General features: G+C 48.4%; 2 protein-coding genes across 2 annotated transcripts in view; both read left to right on the plus strand.

Annotated features, from left to right (window-relative positions):
* GALNT6 (polypeptide N-acetylgalactosaminyltransferase 6) overlaps positions 1–3,590 on the plus strand; it is a 36,642-nt gene extending 33,052 nt beyond the window's left edge. The window contains exon 12 of the mRNA XM_007119474.3: positions 557–3,590. Within this exon, the coding sequence (XP_007119536.2) occupies positions 557–670 (114 nt within the window). The 3' untranslated portion in view covers positions 671–3,590. The remainder of the gene's footprint in view (positions 1–556) is intronic.
* Positions 3,591–12,186: 8,596 nt separating this feature from the next.
* Positions 12,187–22,650, plus strand: part of CELA1 (chymotrypsin like elastase 1) — a 15,981-nt gene continuing 5,517 nt past the window's right edge. Inside the window, exons 1-6 of the mRNA XM_007119473.1 lie at positions 12,187–12,244; positions 12,934–13,016; positions 14,417–14,517; positions 15,543–15,668; positions 16,431–16,567; positions 18,087–18,232. Coding sequence (XP_007119535.1) covers positions 12,205–12,244; positions 12,934–13,016; positions 14,417–14,517; positions 15,543–15,668; positions 16,431–16,567; positions 18,087–18,232 — 633 coding nt within the window. The 5' untranslated portion in view covers positions 12,187–12,204. The remainder of the gene's footprint in view (positions 12,245–12,933; positions 13,017–14,416; positions 14,518–15,542; positions 15,669–16,430; positions 16,568–18,086; positions 18,233–22,650) is intronic.

A 22,650-nucleotide genomic window follows, 5' to 3' on the forward strand; every position in this document is an offset into this window, starting at 1 on the left:
GATAAATCTGACTCGAAAGCATGGGTTCTTTCCATTACACCACACTGCCTCGGGATAAATGATGTAACTTCTAGAGGATTGGGCCCAAACTAGCAGCCCCCAATGAGCCTCCACACCCCACTCCACCCCAATCCCCAGTCCTTGGCTTAGGGAACCAGGAGCCTAACCTTGGCGCTACAGGGAAGGGAGGAGTCTGAATATGATCAAAGGCAGAATGTGCAGGTGGACAGCAGTGGCCCAGGTCTCTGAGACTGGCCATCTGGAGGAGGGGGGGTCCTGAAAGCCTTTTTCAGTTAGCCCATGGTCCTGCCTTCCTCTGTTCCAGCCACTCATGCTAAAGCTGGGGGTGGAGAATTGGTACCACGCACAGGTGGAAACTCAGGAATGCATCCCATCAGAGTATCTGGCATCCAAGGAAAGGAATTTGGAAGTGCCCTCTCTGTGCCTCATTGGGTTTCCTTTGCCTTTTGTCTACTGACCCCTATTTCACTGTCCCCTAGTAGCACTGTCAGAGGTCTGAGGCCCAGGTTGACCCTTTGCCGTGTCATCTTTTTAGGATCAACTCATCAGGAACTTAGGATCTGGTACCTGCCTGACATCCAAGGACAAAAAGCCAGCCATGGCTACCTGCAACCCCAGTGATCCCCACCAGCACTGGCTCTTCGTCTAGGCCCTGGATCACCCCCCTGTGGGAGGTCCCACAAGCCTCTTCGGAAACAGGATTTGGGGGAACCTGATGTTTGAGAACCTGATCATCAGTTCCCTGTCAGCCTTAAAGATGGATTTCAAACCCGATGCAAATCAAGGCAGGACCTTCCTACTCCTTGCAACAACGTTGGGCCCATTTTCTTTCCTCCGCGTTGGTGGAAGAGACCGTTAGAACACATAATACATGACCTAGAGCTCTCCTTCTGCCCTAGAAACAGACTTCCAAAGCAGAGGAGGCAGCTGGGCTAGAGCCCAGGGCAGCAATGCTGAATTCAAGAAAAGTACCTCTGCAGCCACATCCTGAATCCCTGGTCACTGAGAACACCCACAGAATCCAGTGAAACAGTATATTCTACCAGAGGGATTAGAGGTCTAAGAGTCTCCCTTGCTAACATTACCTGAAGCTCCTTGACAGGAATCCTTTATCTTATTTCATCTGCACGATAGTCCTGTGAGAAAGAGGAACCACCTTTCCCATTTTATAGACAAGAAAGCTGAGGCAGAGAGAAATAAAGGAGCTGGTCTGTATCCTGAACCTGGGCTCCTCCCAACACACCACAGGAACACTAGGCAACTAGCCATCAGCTCCCCACTCTCTCTTCCCTCCAGTCTGATCATTTCTGGCTGGCTGGTCTCCATAAAGCCTAGAGCAGTGCAGCCAGGAAGCCGTGAGGGAGACCACATTTAGGAATCCTGGGATGTTCTTTTGAAAGAAAGCTTGTGGAGCCAGTGATTCTCAGGTTTAAGTCCCAGAACCTTTTTTCAGTGCTCCATGTATAATGTAGTTCAGGAGCAAAATAGCCATGGATGAAAATGAGGGTGGGTGAGGGCATTGCCCACCAGCCCCTGAACTTTTCTAAAAGTCTGCAAGCACAATTTGAAAATCATCGTTTTAGTCCAACCCTATCATTTTCATATTATGAAACCAAGGCCAGATAAGTGAAGTTATTTGCCCCAGGCCACACAACCAGTATTGGCAGCCCTGAGGCTAGGACCCAGGTAAGGCTAACAAGAGCCCTGGGAAGTCTGAGGAAGCCAGGACAGCAGGTAGTGTGGAGCATGACTGCGTGACTGGCCTTGTCTGCGGTTCTCGCGTGAACTCCCCGCACAGAGCAGACCTGCCGTGCGTGTCAGCTCTTCCCCAAGCAAGTTGGACCCCACCATGCATGGCTGCTTTGCCTGAAGTGGAGAGCCCAGCTGCCCAGAGGACTCATTCCTTCTTGGAGGGCTTCCTACTTTGAGTAGCTGGCTGTCATCTTGGACAGCACCACATGAGGGTGCCGTGGGACCACAGCTGCCTCTGCTTCCCACGCAACTCCCGGGCCGCAGGAAGTCTCCTAAGTCCCATGGGGTAGCCCAGCCAAAGGGAGAGGGGAGAGTGGCCAGGATGTGTCCTGGAGTGGGGAAAGGGAAAAGTTCTTTCCTAGAAAGAGAAGAGAATTGCACATGAGATCCCAGTGGAAATAAAGGTTTTATGGCATTGGTAAAGGAAGGAACTTTGCATTGGGTTCCTCCTCCCCTGCAATGCCCCTTAGCTGATCCGTTTGCAGGATCAGTTGATTCAAGCTGTGAAGAATCACACACATCTGAAAAGTTCTGTCACAGCCACTGTCTCGTCTCCAAATATCCTCTGGCCCCCAATTTAGCCTACACACTGTGTCAAGCACATGTAGACGTGAGGAGATAATAAGGCTCTTCCCCCATGGAACTCATACTTCAGCTGGGAAAACAGACGTAAGCAAGTCATGCCGAGCCTGGAGATGTTCAGAGATGCGCTACATGAATTAGAACAATTCCTTCCATTTAGGGAAGCCTCACAAAGTTGGTGACATTTGACCTTAGACCTCAAAGGATGGATCCTCAGGTAGGAAGAGCTCAGTAAGCAAAGATCTCAAGTGTGAGAAAAGTCACAGAGGGACAACAGTACAAGTGGATGCAGAGAACCAGGAGGACTTCAGGATGAGGGCGCGGCGAATGTAGAAGCTAGAAGATCAGGACCACATTATGGCTTTCATGAGCCCTAGGCACTTGTGCCTTCATTGAAAAAGTGTTAAAGAGTATGTTTTACAACTGCATTGATATAACAATGAATATAATCCAGGATGATTGTATTCTGATTTTAAAAGAAACTGAAACATTTTTGTGGGCCTAAGTATTGTGGTCCTCAGGCACTGTACCTGCTGTGCTTACTGGGTTAGTCGGCCCTGTAGAACAGTGGCTTGGGGCCCAATTGAAAAGGCTTTGAATGCCATGCTAATAAGTCCGGTAAATCCTAGGGAGCCTTAGTCCTTAACGCCAATCTTAGCCCTACTCTTGGTTGCATTAAACATCCAAACATTTATCAGGCACTGTTTGTTTGCCATTTATCCTAATATCCCTCATCCTCTCTATAGCATCGCTCAGCAGCTCTCCAGCCCGATCTTATGATGCGTGCCCAACTGAGGTGCCCTGCTGTGACGCTCAGTTTCCTCACCCCGACCCCACAGCAGCAGAGCATCTCGCAAGGGCGATCAGCTAAGGGTAACCCACAGGGACTGAGAGATGCAGCAGGTTTGGGGGGTGAAGGGAGGACTAGGGAAGAGAGGTGCTCAAGAAGAGGGAGAGGGCACGAACAGGGCGGCGAAAGGACTCAAGAAACCAGCTTCTTGGCCTCCCCTTAAACGAGGATGGCCTTGCCCTAACCCCACATCTGCACTATTAAAATCCACCCCTTTGGGCTTCCCTGGTGGCGCAGTGGTTGAGAGTCCGCCTGCCGATGCAGGGGACGCGGGTTCGTGCCCCGGTCCGGGAGGATCCCGCGTGCCGCGGAGCGGCTGGGCCTGTGAGCCATGGCCGCTGGGCCTGCGCGTCCGGAGCCTGTGCTCCGCAGCGGGAGAGGCCACGGCAGTGAGAGGCCCGCGTACCACAAAAAAAAAAAAAAAAAAAAAAAAAAATCCACCCCTCTGACCATTCTCAGGCTAACCTAAAACCTTAAGTCCTGCTTAAAATATTTTTTTTTATTTATTTATTTATTTTTGGCCGCGTTGGGTCTTCTTTACTGTGCACGGCCTTTCTCTAGTTGCGGCAAGCGGGGGTTACTCTTCGTTGCGGTGTGCGGGCCTTCTCATTGCAGTGGCTTCTCATTGCAGAGCATGGGCTCTAGGTGTGCAGGCTTCAGGAGTTGTGGCTCACGGGCTCAGTAGTTGTGGCTCACAGGCTTAGTTGCTCGGCAGCATGTGGGATCTTGCCGGACCAGGGCTCGAACCTGTGTCCCCTGCCTTGGCAGGTGGATTTTTAACCACTGCGCCACCAGGGACGCCCAAGTCCTGCTTAAAATCTTGATGCTAACTAGCCCTGTGCTACTATCTCCTGGCTCCAGGAACCTCTCTCCCCTTAGCACTGAATGGCTCATCTCCTCTGGGGATCTATTTCCCACTTGAAGAGTATTGGCGCCATTGCCAAAAATAGATAAACGTCCCAAAATATATTCTTATTTTTAATTACAAAAATAAGGGACTTCCCTGGCAGTCCAGCGGTTAAGACTCCTCACTTCCAATGCAGGGGACACGGGTTCGATCCCTGGTCGGGGAACTGAGATCCTGCAAGCCATGCAATATGGCCGAAAAATTACAAAAAAAGAAAAAGTGAAATTGATCCTCACAACGCTGCCATACCTATTGATTCATTCTCTAGAAGTAATAACTTCTAGAAAAGTAACAATTTCTAGGTATAAACTTTCTATACCCTTTTTCTATGAATATACATAATACATATATAAATACACACACACAGAGTACCATATTGTTTGAAACTTGATGTCTTCATTTAATATACCAAGGACATCTTTTCATGTCAGGTCATTTAAGTCTAACTCATTCTTTTTAAAAGCTGGATAGTATTGGGCTTCCTTGGTGGTGAAGCCCTGGTGGTTCGATCCCTGGTCCGGGAAGATTCCACATGCCGCGCAGCAACAAAGCCTGTGCGCCACAACTACTGAGCCTGCACTCTAGAGCCCACAGGCCACAACTACTGAAGGCCACGTGCCTAGAGCCCATGCTCCACAACAAGAGAAGCCACCGCAATGAGAAGCCCGCGCCCTGCAACAAACAGTAGCCCCCGCTCACCGCAGCTAGAAAAAGCCCACACGCAGCAACAAAGACCCAATGCAGCCAAAAATAAAAACAAATAAATAAATTTGTTTTTTTAAAAAAGCTGGATAGTATTCCTTAATATGGTTAAACCCAATTTCTCTAACCTTCACCTATTGATGAATACTTGGGTTTTTCCCAATTTTGCGACAAACTTTATGACAAACTACACAAAGTTTGGTGACAGACTATACTAGAACCCACATCCTTGTACATTTATTTCTGTGCCCGTGTTTATTTCAAAAGGACACATTCCTTTTGCAAAATATGCAGTGCCTCAGAATGAAAGCCAAAGCCCTCCTCTACACCTCACCCTAAGAGGAGGAAAAGAGTCTGACCAGCGAGGGAGATGAGGCTGGGTGTGATTAGTCAATGGCTTGGGAGCATTAAGTGCAATCCTAAACAGTTTGGTTTTTAAGCAAATACAGATTAGGCTTCGCCAAGGGTACAGCGATGGATGTGATATTGACCCTGTGCTCAAGGGCTCACTTTGGAGTCTGTGAGGTGGAGGGGTAACCTTTAAGAGGCCCTTGTGCCTCCCCTTGGACTCCAGATCCTGGGGGCTAGAGCTGTCTCCCTATTCTCCAGAGGAGGCGGGGGTGGGGGGTTGGAGAATGACAAAGGAGGCTCGGATTCCCCAGCCAGCTCAACCCTTTCCCCCCCACCCCCCCGGGGTCTCCTTTGGGTTAGAATGCTGGGGGTGGGGCTGGAGAGGGAGCCCTTAGTGCAATTCTCACCCATTCCGCCCCCCCCCTCCAGCTCAAGGACCTGAAAAGGTGACCGTCTGTACAGAACTCCTTCCTCAGCCTTTTCCAGGCCTCTCCCACACCTGCAGGCATGAAACTTGAATTCCGGAGTGTCTAGGCAACAAAAGTCCCCAAGTGGACTGGCAGACTTTCCTGCTTGCCTCCCCCTGGGCTTCCTGGCTTCTCTTAGCCTAAGTCGCAGCTCCACCCACAGTCCCCGCTCTGGGACCTCCCAACCCGAAGTTCTCTGCCCAAGACACTCCTGCCCTGCAACTCCTGCTCTCCTGCCCTCCACCCTCATAGCATGCAGACTGGCTCCCTATCCTGAGGGCTCCCTCTTCTCACCGACACTCTCCTTCTCTGGGAGTTCTCTTTTATCTGCTCTCCAGATGAGTCTCCCCAAACCTGTTTCCTAGTGAAGCAGGAGGGAAGGGGGCAGGGCACAACCTTTGAAAGAATGACATAGCCCGAGGACACGACATAAACTTATTAGAACCAAATGGGTCCAAGACCAGACGAGACTTCCACTAGACCTTGAGCCTCAGGATACGCTCATTGTAACACAGCAAGCTAAATGACACACCCACAGGTGTCATGACAGTTCCAAGACCGACAATAAGGATCAAACAGTGATCCAATTCCTGGAAATCCCCTTCCCTTCCTAAAATAGCTGGAATACTCCTCCCACTCATTAACCTATGAAATTACCCACTCCTATAAAAACTGACAACCCCATACCCTGGTGCCTTTCTCGCCTTCTGAGATGGCCCACGCTCTCTCTGTGGAGTGTGTTTCTCTCTAAATAAATCCACTTCTTACCTATCACTTTATCTCTCACTGAATTTTCTGCAGTGAGACATCAAGAACCTGACCTTCATTAAGTCCTGAAACCAGGTGTGTGATCTCAGTTGGCAGACTGTGGGTTTTGGCCAGGTTCGAGTCCCAGCCGCGTAGGTTCAAGTCCCAATCTGCGGTGCACGGTGAGGTTTTACTAGTACCCTCTTCCATCAGAATTCTCTCCACTGCATCTACTCTGCTTTTGTCTCCTTGCATTTACCCCACTGTCTGCGTCCTGGGGGCACGTGCCATTTCCCTCTTTGCTGTCTCTTCCTTCTTCTTGCTCTCCTTGCACACTTCCCTCCTCCAGCCCCCCATGCCTCCACCCCCTGGTGCACAGGGTAGGTCTCTACACTTACAGTGCCCCCGAGGGCAGTGAGACGGTGGCAGGCTACGAGCAAGCGGAGCATCCCAAGGGAAATGTCAGTCCTGTTTCTCCATCTTCTTTCTTTTTTTTTTTTAATTTATTTTTTTATTTTTTTATTTTTTTTGAGGTACGCGGGCCTCTCACTGCTGTGGTCTCTCCCATTGTAGAGCACAGGCTCCGGACGCGCAGGCTCAGCAGCCATGGCTCACGGGCCCAGCTGCTCCGCGGCATGTAAACTTTCTATACCCTTTTTCTATGAATATACATAATACATATATAAATACACACACACAGAGTACCATATTGTTTGAAACTTGATGTCTTCATTTAATATACCAAGGACATCTTTTCATGTCAGGTCATTTAAGTCTAACTCATTCTTTTTAAAAGCTGGATAGTATTGGGCTTCCTTGGTGGTGAAGCCCTGGTGGTTCGATCCCTGGTCCGGGAAGATTCCACATGCCGCGCAGCAACAAAGCCTGTGCGCCACAACTACTGAGCCTGCACTCTAGAGCCCACAGGCCACAACTACTGAAGGCCACGTGCCTAGAGCCCATGCTCCACAACAAGAGAAGCCACCGCAATGAGAAGCCCGCGCCCTGCAACAAACAGTAGCCCCCGCTCACCGCAGCTAGAAAAAGCCCACACGCAGCAACAAAGACCCAATGCAGCCAAAAATAAAAACAAATAAATAAATTTGTTTTTTTAAAAAAGCTGGATAGTATTCCTTAATATGGTTAAACCCAATTTCTCTAACCTTCACCTATTGATGAATACTTGGGTTTTTCCCAATTTTGCGACAAACTTTATGACAAACTACACAAAGTTTGGTGACAGACTATACTAGAACCCACATCCTTGTACATTTATTTCTGTGCCCGTGTTTATTTCAAAAGGACACATTCCTTTTGCAAAATATGCAGTGCCTCAGAATGAAAGCCAAAGCCCTCCTCTACACCTCACCCTAAGAGGAGGAAAAGAGTCTGACCAGCGAGGGAGATGAGGCTGGGTGTGATTAGTCAATGGCTTGGGAGCATTAAGTGCAATCCTAAACAGTTTGGTTTTTAAGCAAATACAGATTAGGCTTCGCCAAGGGTACAGCGATGGATGTGATATTGACCCTGTGCTCAAGGGCTCACTTTGGAGTCTGTGAGGTGGAGGGGTAACCTTTAAGAGGCCCTTGTGCCTCCCCTTGGACTCCAGATCCTGGGGGCTAGAGCTGTCTCCCTATTCTCCAGAGGAGGCGGGGGTGGGGGGTTGGAGAATGACAAAGGAGGCTCGGATTCCCCAGCCAGCTCAACCCTTTCCCCCCCACCCCCCCGGGGTCTCCTTTGGGTTAGAATGCTGGGGGTGGGGCTGGAGAGGGAGCCCTTAGTGCAATTCTCACCCATTCCGCCCCCCCCCTCCAGCTCAAGGACCTGAAAAGGTGACCGTCTGTACAGAACTCCTTCCTCAGCCTTTTCCAGGCCTCTCCCACACCTGCAGGCATGAAACTTGAATTCCGGAGTGTCTAGGCAACAAAAGTCCCCAAGTGGACTGGCAGACTTTCCTGCTTGCCTCCCCCTGGGCTTCCTGGCTTCTCTTAGCCTAAGTCGCAGCTCCACCCACAGTCCCCGCTCTGGGACCTCCCAACCCGAAGTTCTCTGCCCAAGACACTCCTGCCCTGCAACTCCTGCTCTCCTGCCCTCCACCCTCATAGCATGCAGACTGGCTCCCTATCCTGAGGGCTCCCTCTTCTCACCGACACTCTCCTTCTCTGGGAGTTCTCTTTTATCTGCTCTCCAGATGAGTCTCCCCAAACCTGTTTCCTAGTGAAGCAGGAGGGAAGGGGGCAGGGCACAACCTTTGAAAGAATGACATAGCCCGAGGACACGACATAAACTTATTAGAACCAAATGGGTCCAAGACCAGACGAGACTTCCACTAGACCTTGAGCCTCAGGATACGCTCATTGTAACACAGCAAGCTAAATGACACACCCACAGGTGTCATGACAGTTCCAAGACCGACAATAAGGATCAAACAGTGATCCAATTCCTGGAAATCCCCTTCCCTTCCTAAAATAGCTGGAATACTCCTCCCACTCATTAACCTATGAAATTACCCACTCCTATAAAAACTGACAACCCCATACCCTGGTGCCTTTCTCGCCTTCTGAGATGGCCCACGCTCTCTCTGTGGAGTGTGTTTCTCTCTAAATAAATCCACTTCTTACCTATCACTTTATCTCTCACTGAATTTTCTGCAGTGAGACATCAAGAACCTGACCTTCATTAAGTCCTGAAACCAGGTGTGTGATCTCAGTTGGCAGACTGTGGGTTTTGGCCAGGTTCGAGTCCCAGCCGCGTAGGTTCAAGTCCCAATCTGCGGTGCACGGTGAGGTTTTACTAGTACCCTCTTCCATCAGAATTCTCTCCACTGCATCTACTCTGCTTTTGTCTCCTTGCATTTACCCCACTGTCTGCGTCCTGGGGGCACGTGCCATTTCCCTCTTTGCTGTCTCTTCCTTCTTCTTGCTCTCCTTGCACACTTCCCTCCTCCAGCCCCCCATGCCTCCACCCCCTGGTGCACAGGGTAGGTCTCTACACTTACAGTGCCCCCGAGGGCAGTGAGACGGTGGCAGGCTACGAGCAAGCGGAGCATCCCAAGGGAAATGTCAGTCCTGTTTCTCCATCTTCTTTCTTTTTTTTTTTTAATTTATTTTTTTATTTTTTTATTTTTTTTGAGGTACGCGGGCCTCTCACTGCTGTGGTCTCTCCCATTGTAGAGCACAGGCTCCGGACGCGCAGGCTCAGCAGCCATGGCTCACGGGCCCAGCTGCTCCGCGGCATGTGGGATCCTCCCCCCTGCCCCCGGAGAATCCCGCCAAAGCACTGTGTGTGGGAGGGTGAGGGTGGGGTCAGGGGTGGGGGGTAGGGAGCGGGGAGTCACCTCAGGCCAAGGGGTGACCCAAAGCAAGGCTGAGACCACGTGGAGGCACTGGGGCCTGGCGCAGCAATGTGAGATGGGTCCTCCATAGCATGCCAAAGTTCTGGGGACGCGTAGGGGAAGCAGAAAAGCAAAAGGCACTTAGACTTACCTGCTTTCAAAAGGGGCTCAGAGAACTCACAGCTGGGCCCCTCATTTGCTAGGGAGGAACTGTGAGTTTGCAGACAAAGCACAACTGCCACCCGCCCTCCAACCCTGAGCTGACCCCATGCTTAGTCATCACTCACTTTTCTTCTGCCCCACAAAGGACATAGTGCCCAGGACTTTCCAGAAACCAACGCCCGGGTAGTTGGAGGGACTGAGGCCCGGAGGCATTCTTGGCCCTCTCAGGTGGGTGTTCCTTCACAGCCCCAGACTGCCAACAAAAGAAGAGTTGCCCGTGTCCTGATATGCAATATTATGTATGTTTGTGTATATCCTTACCAACAGGAAGCTCTCCAACCGCCTGGATTCTAGCTTTAAAAGATGAATGGGACCAGGCTTAGGAGTTTGTTTCTAAATTAAAAAGGCTTGGAGGAAAGGATTTAAACACCAACCACACTCACTCTCCCAGGCACACACCCAAACACAAACCACATTTACACTCCTAGCAATACCTCTTGTGCCACACTAGCAAAACTGTGTGCCAGACCCACACCTCAGACTCTAGACACCTTCACACATACACACACACACACACACACACACACACACACACACACCACACTCCATGCAGTGCGTGTCACACATGCAAACAGACCTCTGCCCCCAAATGGAGCACGTTGCTCATTTGGCTATTTAAAGAGTTTCCACTTTCAAAATAGGGCAGCTAGGCTGTGATTTAAGCAATTCTAAAAGTGTAAAACTGGCAAATTAACTGGCGAATAGCCATACTTTGAGAGGAATCACTGCGATTAGAATTAAATTCAATTTACAAAAGTTTGTGCCCCAGTTTTCAGGGGTAGAGCTATTGTGTGATATGAGGCAATGAAGGAGGAGGCGTGAACTGATAAAAATGAATACTCCGGTGGTGTTTCTAAGTATCTGCTGGGGTGAGGGGACAGGGTGTATCTTAAAAACTTCGGAGGGGGGCTTCCCTGGTGGTGCAGTGGTTGGGAGTCCGCCTGCCGATGCGGGGGACACGGGTTCATGCCCCGGTCCGGGAGGATCCCGCATGCCGCGGACCCTGGTGCCTTTCTCGCCTTCTGAGATGGCCCACGCTCTCTCTGTGGAGTGTGTTTCTCTCTAAATAAATCCACTTCTTACCTATCACTTTATCTCTCACTGAATTTTCTGCAGTGAGACATCAAGAACCTGACCTTCATTAAGTCCTGAAACCAGGTGTGTGATCTCAGTTGGCAGACTGTGGGTTTTGGCCAGGTTCGAGTCCCAGCCGCGTAGGTTCAAGTCCCAATCTGCGGTGCACGGTGAGGTTTTACTAGTACCCTCTTCCATCAGAATTCTCTCCACTGCATCTACTCTGCTTTTGTCTCCTTGCATTTACCCCACTGTCTGCGTCCTGGGGGCACGTGCCATTTCCCTCTTTGCTGTCTCTTCCTTCTTCTTGCTCTCCTTGCACACTTCCCTCCTCCAGCCCCCCATGCCTCCACCCCCTGGTGCACAGGGTAGGTCTCTACACTTACAGTGCCCCCGAGGGCAGTGAGACGGTGGCAGGCTACGAGCAAGCGGAGCATCCCAAGGGAAATGTCAGTCCTGTTTCTCCATCTTCTTTCTTTTTTTTTTTTAATTTATTTTTTTATTTTTTTATTTTTTTTGAGGTACGCGGGCCTCTCACTGCTGTGGTCTCTCCCATTGTAGAGCACAGGCTCCGGACGCGCAGGCTCAGCAGCCATGGCTCACGGGCCCAGCTGCTCCGCGGCATGTGGGATCCTCCCGGACCAGGGCACGAACCCGCGTCCCCTGCATCGGCAGGCGGACTCTCAACCACTGGGCCACCAGGGAAGCCCTATTTCTTTCTTTTTTAATTTTTTTTTAACATCTTTATTGGAGTATGATTGCTTTACAATGGTGTGTTAGTTTCTGCTTTATAACAAAGTGAATCAGTTATACATATACATATATCCCCATATCTCTTCCCTCTTGCATCTCCCTCCCTCCCACCCTCCCTATCCCACCTCTCTAGGTGATCACAAACCACCGAGCTGATCTCCCTGTGCTATTCCATCTTATTTCTGAAAAAGACTTTGTTGGATGCTGTTCAACTGAAAGAGATGATTAATTCAGCCCTGACTTTGTTCTGTCTTTGTTCATAGATAAATTCTTTTACTTGAAAAGAAACCTTTTCATTTGTGTTTCCATATCACCTGTGATTTGCCCTGCCTTCCACCCGCAGCCCTGCCAGTTGACAGGAAGGTCAGCAAAGCTGCTGATAAGAGGAGCATAAAGAGGGCTTGGTTCGTGGCAAGGGGGCAGTGGTCTACTTGCTGGCAACATGCTGCGCTTGCTGGTGTTCACCACGCTGGTCCTTTATGGTAAGTGGGTCATCTGGCTGGAGTTCTGTAGGGAGGGAGATTGAGCAGGAGGGTTGGAAAGCTTTCCTTAAGTCCAGGTCTGCTCTCTATCCCAGGATGGGAAGGAGACTCTGCCTGTGAGTCTAGCAAAAACTTTATTCTCCTGGAGCCCATGATAGAAAAGGTCGGGGGCCTCTGGTTGAAAGGTCCCTGAGCCATGAAGCAGAGAGAAGCCTCTTCCAGAGCCCTGGGCTCCCCCACCAACCCCACTGACAGGAAGACATCCTCAGCGGGCATCTGGTGGCATGTGCACTGCTGTCCCTGCCCCCGGAGAATCCCGCCAAAGCACTGTGTGTGGGAGGGTGAGGGTGGGGTCAGGGGTGGGGGGTAGGGAGCGGGGAGTCACCTCAGGCCAAGGGGTGACCCAAAGCAAGGCTGAGACCACGTGGAGGCACTGGGGCCTGGCGCAGCAATGTGAGATGGGTCCTCCATAGCATGCCAAAGTTCTGGGGACGCGTAGGGGAAGCAGAAAAGCAAAAGGCACTTAGACTTACCTGCTTTCAAAAGGGGCTCAGAGAACTCACAGCTGGGCCCCTCATTTGCTAGGGAGGAACTGTGAGTTTGCAGACAAAGCACAACTGCCACCCGCCCTCCAACCCTGAGCTGACCCCATGCTTAGTCATCACTCACTTTTCTTCTGCCCCACAAAGGACATAGTGCCCAGGACTTTCCAGAAACCAACGCCCGGGTAGTTGGAGGGACTGAGGCCCGGAGGCATTCTTGGCCCTCTCAGGTGGGTGTTCCTTCACAGCCCCAGACTGCCAACAAAAGAAGAGTTGCCCGTGTCCTGATATGCAATATTATGTATGTTTGTGTATATCCTTACCAACAGGAAGCTCTCCAACCGCCTGGATTCTAGCTTTAAAAGATGAATGGGACCAGGCTTAGGAGTTTGTTTCTAAATTAAAAAGGCTTGGAGGAAAGGATTTAAACACCAACCACACTCACTCTCCCAGGCACACACCCAAACACAAACCACATTTACACTCCTAGCAATACCTCTTGTGCCACACTAGCAAAACTGTGTGCCAGACCCACACCTCAGACTCTAGACACCTTCACACATACACACACACACACACACACACACACACACACACACACCACACTCCATGCAGTGCGTGTCACACATGCAAACAGACCTCTGCCCCCAAATGGAGCACGTTGCTCATTTGGCTATTTAAAGAGTTTCCACTTTCAAAATAGGGCAGCTAGGCTGTGATTTAAGCAATTCTAAAAGTGTAAAACTGGCAAATTAACTGGCGAATAGCCATACTTTGAGAGGAATCACTGCGATTAGAATTAAATTCAATTTACAAAAGTTTGTGCCCCAGTTTTCAGGGGTAGAGCTATTGTGTGATATGAGGCAATGAAGGAGGAGGCGTGAACTGATAAAAATGAATACTCCGGTGGTGTTTCTAAGTATCTGCTGGGGTGAGGGGACAGGGTGTATCTTAAAAACTTCGGAGGGGGGCTTCCCTGGTGGTGCAGTGGTTGGGAGTCCGCCTGCCGATGCGGGGGACACGGGTTCATGCCCCGGTCCGGGAGGATCCCGCATGCCGCGGAGCGGCTGGGCCTGTGAGCCATGGCCGCTGGGCCTGCGCGTCTGGAGCCTGTGCTCCGCAACGGGAGAGGCCACAGCAGTGAGAGGCCCGCGTACCGCCAAAGAAAAAAAAAAGAAAAAAACTTCAGAGGGGAGTTCTGGGGACCTAAGTTTGTGGCTTAGGTGATGGAGAAATTCCATGGCTACATTTCCTTCCCAGGAGGGAATGGAGGTAGAAGGACCTGGGTTCCTGGCCCTTTGCAATAATATAGGGTAAGGATGCTGAAATGCACTGTGTGTGTATGTCTTTACTCCCCCTTCCATGTACACAGCAAACATCACCAAACGACAGACCACTCTTTTCTGCTGGTCCCAGGGGCATCTACACGCCCCTTCTCACCACTACTCCAGGTAGCCACTACCAACCAATCAATAGCAACAGGTCAAATGAAAACAATTCGCCATCTCTAGCCCAGAAAGTTGGAGGATGTTTTGAGTTATGGCAGGAGTTTAAGGAGATAACACGTGGCTTGGGTCAATGCCTTTCAAGAAACACCAACCTATCCCTCTTTTCTTCTCTCCCCATCTAGATTTCCCTCCAGTACCAGTCTGGAGGTTCCTGGTTTCACACCTGTGGAGGGACCCTCATCAGACAGAACTGGGTGATGACAGCTGCTCACTGTGTGGACAAGTGAGAAAAACAAAGATCAGCTTTTCTGAGCCCCTGGGAGGGGAAGAGTCTGGTCCTTCTGGAGGAATATGTATCTTTGACCACTCAGGGCAAGACTAAGGAGGTGTTTGGGGGCCTGCAGGGAGGTAGTAGGATATAATGGAAAGTACAAACTATGATGTCAGGCAAACTCAGGTTCACCTCCTGTCCCGGCTTCTTCTAGCTATGTGAACTTGGATGGCTTACTTAGCTCTCTAAGCTCTCACTCTCTTATCTCTACCTACTTTGTAGAATTATTGTGAGAATTAAGTAGGTAAATATTTAAGTGCCTAGTAACGCCTGACTGGTAACCATTTTTTCATATTTATCGTGAGCAATGGTTCTTAAATTTGAGCATGGATCAGAATCACCTGCAAGGCACAGATTGCTGGGCCCCACCCAGTAGAGTTTCTGATAGGAAGGTCCAGGTTGAGGCCCGATAATCTGCATTTCTAACAAGTTTCCAGGTTATATTGATGCTGCTGGTCCAGGGACCGTGCTTTAAGAACTACTGGTCTAGGACTTCCAGTGGTTAAGGCTCCACGCTTCCAATGCAGGGGGCATGGGTTCAATCCCTGGTCGGCGGGGGACTAAGATCCCGCATGCCATGTGGTGTGGCCAAAAAATTTTAAAAACAAAAGAACTACTGCTACTGGTCTACAAGTTTACATGTCCCTCGAAATCCCTCTATGGGCTGAGAGCCATTATTTCATTTATGCTCACCACACCTCTCCCAAGTTATGAAATATTCAGCCTCTGATGTTTAGCTTAGTAAATTGGGAAAATGAAGTTGATGGTAGTTTTTGTCACTTCCACAGGTTAGCAAATTGGGGATGAGAGGGTTGGTTACTTCCTCATCTTCCAGGGTGTTCCATCCTTTCACTGCCTGGGCCAGATAAGATGGGTTCCTGTCCTAAAGATAAGATGTAAGATGGCTTCCCAACTTTTCTCTACCAACCAGCAGGGGAAAAAGAAAGATCACTCAGGCCTTCCCTCTCTTCCTCCAGCCAAATGAGCTTCCGTGTGGTGGTTGGAGACCACAACCTGAGCCAGAACGATGGCACCGAGCAGTACATGAGAGTGCAGAGGATCGTGGTACATCCCTACTGGAACAGCCATAATGTGGCTGCAGGGTAGTGGCAAGGCGGGGCTGGCCTGGGACTGGGAGGTGGAGGGCTGACTGGCCAGCAATGGGGTCTTGGCTTCCTTCACATTCATCCAGGAGGACTTTGAGAATTAAGATGTTGGAGGACTTGAGAATGTTTGAAGATCTTTGGGGATTTGTTTGATCTATGCTGGTTTGCATGATTGGATCCCCTGAATCTCCTTCTCTGCAGAGTTTAATGTTCCTGTTTTTATCATTAGTTATTATTCATTTTATGGAATAGACTCCATCAGCAAAAGTAGATTTCTTAAAATGAATCTCACAATGAGAAAACTCCTGCAAGACTGAGCTGTAAACTTTTGGAAAGGAAGTAGTTAAGATGGTAGCCAATTCTATAGCGTGGATTCAAGTAATTCGGATATTTCTGCAGAGCATTTGACATCTTTCTCCTTTGAGAACTCTTCTCTGCTACGAAGATCAAAGCACTCTGCTCCTTTCTGAGTCCCCATTCGCAACTGAAAGAAGCGAGCTCCACTCCCCCTGGGTTGCAGACCAGAGCTAGGCAACAATGCTGAGACCTCACCAGCAGGGGCTGCTGTTAAACGTAGAATATCCTACAATCCAAGTGCGTAGTTCCTCAAATTTGAGTCTTGGCGAGTCAGTCCCCTCCTTCTTCGAAGTCATTGGTTTCCAATTCCATGGGCACACAAGGCTTAGGGAGGGCTTGTCCCTATGCTGACTTAAAGGAAGGCCTGGTCCTGCATACGAGTGGTCTCCTTTCCTCCTGCAGCTATGACATCGCCCTGCTGCGCCTGGCCCAGAACGTTACCCTCAACAGCTATGTCCAGCTGGGTGTTCTGCCAAAGGAGGGAACCATCCTGGCTAACAACAGCCCCTGCTACATCACAGGTTGGGGCAGGACCAGGAGTAAGTCGCCTACATTGGCACCATCCACCACATGGATATTGATTAGGTAGCTGAGCTTCTGGGGCACTTTTTCTGTGGTCCTAGGTGTTCAGAGCCAAAGACCAGGAACCAGAGATAAAATAACTGGTTCATGAAATCAAGCTAAGAACAAGCCATGGAGTAGTCAAGTCAGAGATTCTCAGATTCTTATAACCAAAAAAAGAAAAAGATAGACACCTTACCTCAGAGTATTTTGTTACCAGGCTCTCATTTTATACATAAGGAAACTGAGGCCCAAAGAAATTAAAGACCTTGTTCAAGATCACATGACCAGGGACTTCCCTGGTGGTCCAGCGGTTAAGCCTCCGCGCTCCCATGGCAGGGGGCCAGGTTTGATCCCTGGTCAGGGAACATAGATCGGGCATGGCAAAACTAAGAGCTTGCATGCTACGACTAAAAGATGACACATGCCGCAACTAAAAGATACCACATGCCACAACTAAAAGATGCCGCATGCCGCAAAGAAGATCTCTCACACGGCAACAAAGATCCCCTGTGCACAGCCAAATAAATAAATATTTTTTAAAAAAATCACATGACTAGTTAGTAACTAGTTAGCTGGGACCAGAACGCAGGTATCCTGGCTTCCGCTTTGGTGGTCATTACACCATCACGCTACCTTCATAGACAGTCTATGGGCTGTGGGTTGGAGTGAATGAGCCAGGGGTGGCTGCAGGTCCAGAGAAGTCGAGGCAGAGGAGGCCTCAGCTTCTTCCGGTCAATCATGGGAAGATTTCTGGAAGGAAAAGTCATTAGATGACATGGAAAGGTGGGAGAGGCTATGAGCAGAGATAGTTAACAAGGGCAAAGACAGCAGGCCTGGCACAGAAGGCTGTCAGCCATCAGACAGGATCTGAGCTCTGGAGGAGAGGCAAGGCCTTGCTGGGAGCAGCCAGTCTACTGGGGAAACCTGGGGCTGAGAGAGACATGCTTCTAATCCAGCTCTGCTCCCAGTTCACTCAATGTCATTGTAGTTCAATTTCCTGATCTACATATAATATGAAAGGATTATTGTAAGTATCCAAAGAAGTAATTCATGTGCAAAGGCTTTGAAAAGTCAAAAAATGCAGATAAAGGAAAGCTCTGAAGAAATGGAAACAAGGGTGCATAGTCCCAGTTCTGCTTCACAGGGTTTACAGTATAAGGAGGAAGCAGGACAGATAAGTTATTAACAAATAAGACCATTCTAGTTACTTAATTAAGGTATCCATGAGATTTAAAAAAAAAAAAAGCAGGCGTAGGTTTAGTGGTTTGGAACCTGGGAACAGTAGTCAAGGATGACTCCTTAAAGGAAGGTGCCTGTAGCTTTTATATAAAGAGAGACAAAGGAGGATCTATGACATGCAATGGGCAGAGAAAAGGAACTTGCCCCGACTTCAGCTTTCATGTGAGCTTGGGAAGGTTTGGCCAGGTGTGGAAGGATTTTTTTTTCCCTGGATAGCATCTGGGGCTGACCTCCAATGCTGTGTGTCCTGTTCAGCCAATGGGCAGCTGGCCCAGACCCTGCAGCAGGCTTACCTGCCCACCGTGGACTACGCCACCTGCTCCAGCTCCTCTTACTGGGGCTCCACCGTGAAGAATACCATGGTGTGCGCTGGAGGAGACGGAGTTCGCTCTGGATGCCAGGTGAACACAGGCGGGAAGCGTCAGAAGTCTCACCCCAGGTCCCTCCCCTCTCTGTTTCCCACCCCCCACCTTTTACTCACCTATTTCACACCTACTCCCACCCCTATGTACAGACTAAACTTTCTATTCTAGCATCTGAAGGAGAATGATTCTGTGCTACTAGGTCTATATTCACAGAATCTCCAAGTTGAAAGGAACCTTAAAATTCATCTTGCCTGTTGCCCTCCCCTACCTCAAAAGTTTGTATGTGGCCCAACATTTGTGTGTTGGTATATGTGAGTGTTCTTTAGAAGTTATTTGTGCCCTAGATTTTTTTTTTTATAAATTTATTTATTTTATTTTTATTTATTTTTGGCTGCGTTGGGTCTTTGTTGCTGTGCGTGGGCTTTCTCTAGTTGCAGCAAGTGGAGGCTACTCTTCTTGTAGTGCACGGGCTTCTCTTGTTGGGGAACACGGGCTCTCGGCACGCGGGCTTCAGTAGCTGTGGCTCACGGGCTCTAGAGCGCAGGCTCAGTAGTTGTGGCGCACAGGCATAGTTGCTCTGGGGCATGTGGGATCTTCCCGGACCAGGGCTCAAACCTATTTCCCCTGCATTGGCAGGCAGATTGTTAACCACTGCGCCACCAGGGAAGCCCCTGTGCCCTAGATTTTTAATGGCTGCCATGGGGCTAGGCCTGGAGTGGTGATTGTAATTGTGTATAAGGTAGCTTCCCTCCCATCAACCCCAATTTTTCTTATAGCTCCTCCACCACCACCCTTTTGACCTGATATTATTGATAGCAGAATGTATACAGGTGAATATGGTAGGGGAAAGTGCACAAAATAGTTTTATAATAGTATATATAATTATATATATATATATAAATCATCTTCTATTTAGACAAGATCAATCAGCAATGCACCATCTTACAGAGTTCTTTTTTTTTTTTAATTGGAGTATAGTTGATTTATGTTAGTTTCAGGTGTACAGTAAAGTGAATCAGTTATACATATACATTTATCCACTCTTTTTTTTTTTTTTAGATTCTTTTCCCATATAAGCCATTACAGAGTATTGAGTAGAGTTCCCTGTGCTATACAGCAGGTTCTTATTAGTTATCTATTTTATATATAGTAGTGTGTATATGTCAATCCCAATCTCCGAATTTATCCCTCCCCCACCCTTATCCCCTGGTGACCATAAGTTTGCAGATTTCTTAATGCAGTTCAACAAATATTCTTGATCATCTGCTAAATACTAGGCAATGTGTTTGATTCATCTTTGTATTAAAGATACAAAAGATACAAAGATAAATATAAACACAGTGTCTAGTGGAGGAATGGGAAGAGCAGACATAGGACAGAACATTGTAATACAATGTGGTTAAGTGTTATAACAAAAATATGCATAGGGTGATATGGAAGTCCAAAAGATAGGTACTTATCTCTACCTGTTGGTGTCGGAAAAGGCTTGCCTTCCCTGAGAAACTAGAGTCTGTACTGAGTCATAAATCTTAAATAGGAGAAAGCCAGGCAAAAAAAGAGGAAAAGATATTCAGAGAGACGGAACATGAAGAAAGGCATGGCCCAAAAAGCTAGAACACATAGAGAATTATAGGGCATTCCGTACCGTTAGAGCAGAGGTCAGGGCCCACAGCCTCCAAGCCCAGCTTGCTGCCTGTTTTTGCATGGTCCGTGAGCTAAGAATGTTTTTCACATTTTTTAATGGTTGGGAAAAAATTAAGAAAGGAATAATATGTCATGGCACATGAAAAATATAAAATTTCAACGTTCATTAAAAAAAAGTTTTATTGGAGGGGCTTCCCTGGTGGCGCAGTGGTTGAGAGTCCGCCTGCTGATGCAGGGGACGCAGGTTCGTGCCCCGGTCCGGGAAGATCCCACATGCTGCGGAGCGGCTGGGCCCGTGAGCCATGGCCGCTAAGCCTGCGCGTCCGGAGCCTGTGCTCCACAACGGGAGAGACCACAACAGTGAGAGGCCCACGTACCAAAAAAAAAAAAAAAAAAAGTCTTATTGGAGCACAGCCTTACTTGTTCATTACATATTGTTTATGGCTGCTTTCATGGAGTTGAACAGTTGCAAGAGAGACTGGCCTGCAAAGCCTGAGATATTTACTCTTTGGCTCTTTACAGAAAAAGTTTGCTGACCTCTGGGCTAGAACATAAACTATTACCATACTAGGGAATGTCAGGAGATGACACTAGAGACAGGTAGGAGCCTGTCTCTGACTTAGGCCTTCAAATGTCATGCTTGGGGACATGAACCTTTATCTTAGGCACTGGGAAACCACTGAAGAGTTCTAAACAGGAGAACAGCATGATCAGATTTGCCTTTGAGAAGCACTCTCTGATGACAAGGTAAGCATGTTTTTGAAGAGAGCAAAATTAGCAGGGAGACTGCTTAGGAGACTATTGCAATTATCTAGGCAAGAAATCTGAGGGCCCGAATTAGGGCAGTGGAGAGGAGGAAGGAGGATCAGGAATGACTTCCAGGCATCTGATTTAAGTGATTTGGGGGAGGTGTTTGTTGCCTCTATGAGACAATTATTTATAGGTTTTTGGAGGGAAGGTTGAGTCTGACAAATTGAGTCTGAGATCCCAGTGGGACATTCAGTTATAGTTAACTGGTAAGAAACTATATATAAAGAGTGGAGCCTGAAGGAGAAAGCTAGGCTGGAGATAAGCTTAACAGGAAATGAGATCCCTCAAAGTCCCCCACCCCCCATCCCCACATCCCCCAGGGAAAAGTGGTAGAATAAGAAAAAACAAACAGTGAGCTGGTGGGGAAGAACTGTGATAACATAAATATTTGAGTGCTTCAGAGATAGGTGGCGGACAAAGGACCCGTAAGGATCTAAAAAAGAGGTAAGAGAACAGTGAGCTGGTCGGGAAGAACTGTGATAACATAAATATTTGAGTGCTTCAGAGATAGGTGGCGGACAAAGGACCCGTAAGGATCTAAAAAAGAGGTAAGAGAAAAGCACAGTAAATAAAGGTTTTACAAAATCTCAGGAAATACTGATAGGTCATCACATAGTATACATTGCAGCCAGGAGCCATGGTGGGTACCTGAAAGTGGCTACTTCGGCAGTTGGCGGGTCACTGGTAACTACGGCTAGAACAGTTTCAGTGCAGTGGTGAGGGCAAAAGCTTGACTGAAGGGTAAGGAATGAAGAGGCAACTCTGGGTCATTTGTAGAGATGTAGATGGACCTAGAGTCTGTCATACAGGGTGAAGTAAGTCAGAAAGAGAAAAACAAATATCGTATATTAACACATATATGTGGAATCTAGAAAAATGGTACAGATGAACCTATTTGCAGAGCAGGAATAGAGGCGCAGACGTGTGGACATGGGGCGGGGGGCGGGGAAGGGGCGGGTGGGATGGATTGGTAGATTAGATTTGACATAAATACACTACCATGTGTAAAATAGATAGCTAGTGGGAACCTGCTGTATAGCACAGGGAGCTCAACCCGGTGCTCTGTGATGACCTAGATGGGTGGAATGTGGGGGGGGAGGGAGGTCCAAGAGGGAGGGGATAGATGTATACATATAGCTGATTCACTTCATTGTACAGCGGAAGCTAGCACATCATTGTAAAGCAATTATACTCCAATTTAAAAGAAAGAAAGAAAAGAAAGAAAGAAAGAAAGGTAGCAAAGAATGTAGAATACTCTTTCAAGAATCTTGGATGAAAGTGAGGAATTTTAAAAGTCTGGTAGCTTTAAGGAGGATGACAGTCATGGAGGGGGTGGATCTTTTAAGAGGGAAGAAAATTGAGCGTTTCTGGGCAGAGAGGAAAGGATCCTGTAGAGTTGGAGATTGGGAAAAAATGGATGATACAAGATCCCGGAGGAGAAGGAAGAGATGAACCAAGAGCACAGGTGGAGCTGGCCTTGAACAGAATAGGGACACAAAAATGTGCATGGACATGAAAGAGAGTGCAGGCTGGGTAGCTGGAAGTTGGCGGGTGTTCTGCAATCTTGCTTCTATTTATTCATGAACTAGGAGTCAGATTAAATGCTGAAAATGAAGGGACAAGGGTTGTTTGTGTCTGGATTAATTAAGGTGAATGGGTTTAGAAAGACTGGCCTCCATGATGTTACTGATAGGATGCGGTTGGAGACCATGCAATAATCATAATGGATATATGATTCACTCCATTCAAAGATCTAGTTGTAGGGAATGGATTAATCCAGGGCTGGGGTTTCATGCATTATTGGGACATAAAGACAAGATTGCAGATCAAATGCAAGCTCCAAGCTAGGTGAAGGAAGAGAAGCCAGAAGGAGGCTGGTAGGCTGGCTGAAGTAGTAGAATCAAAGATTAAAGGGTTTTTTGTGTTTGTTTGTTTGTTGTTTTTTTTTTTTTGCGGTACGCGGGCCTCTCACTGCTGTGGCCTCTCCCGTTGCGGAGCTC

Source organism: Physeter macrocephalus, chromosome 6, assembly GCF_002837175.3.
Source record: "Physeter macrocephalus isolate SW-GA chromosome 6, ASM283717v5, whole genome shotgun sequence".
In the NCBI taxonomy this organism is placed as follows: domain Eukaryota; kingdom Metazoa; phylum Chordata; class Mammalia; order Artiodactyla; family Physeteridae; genus Physeter; species Physeter macrocephalus.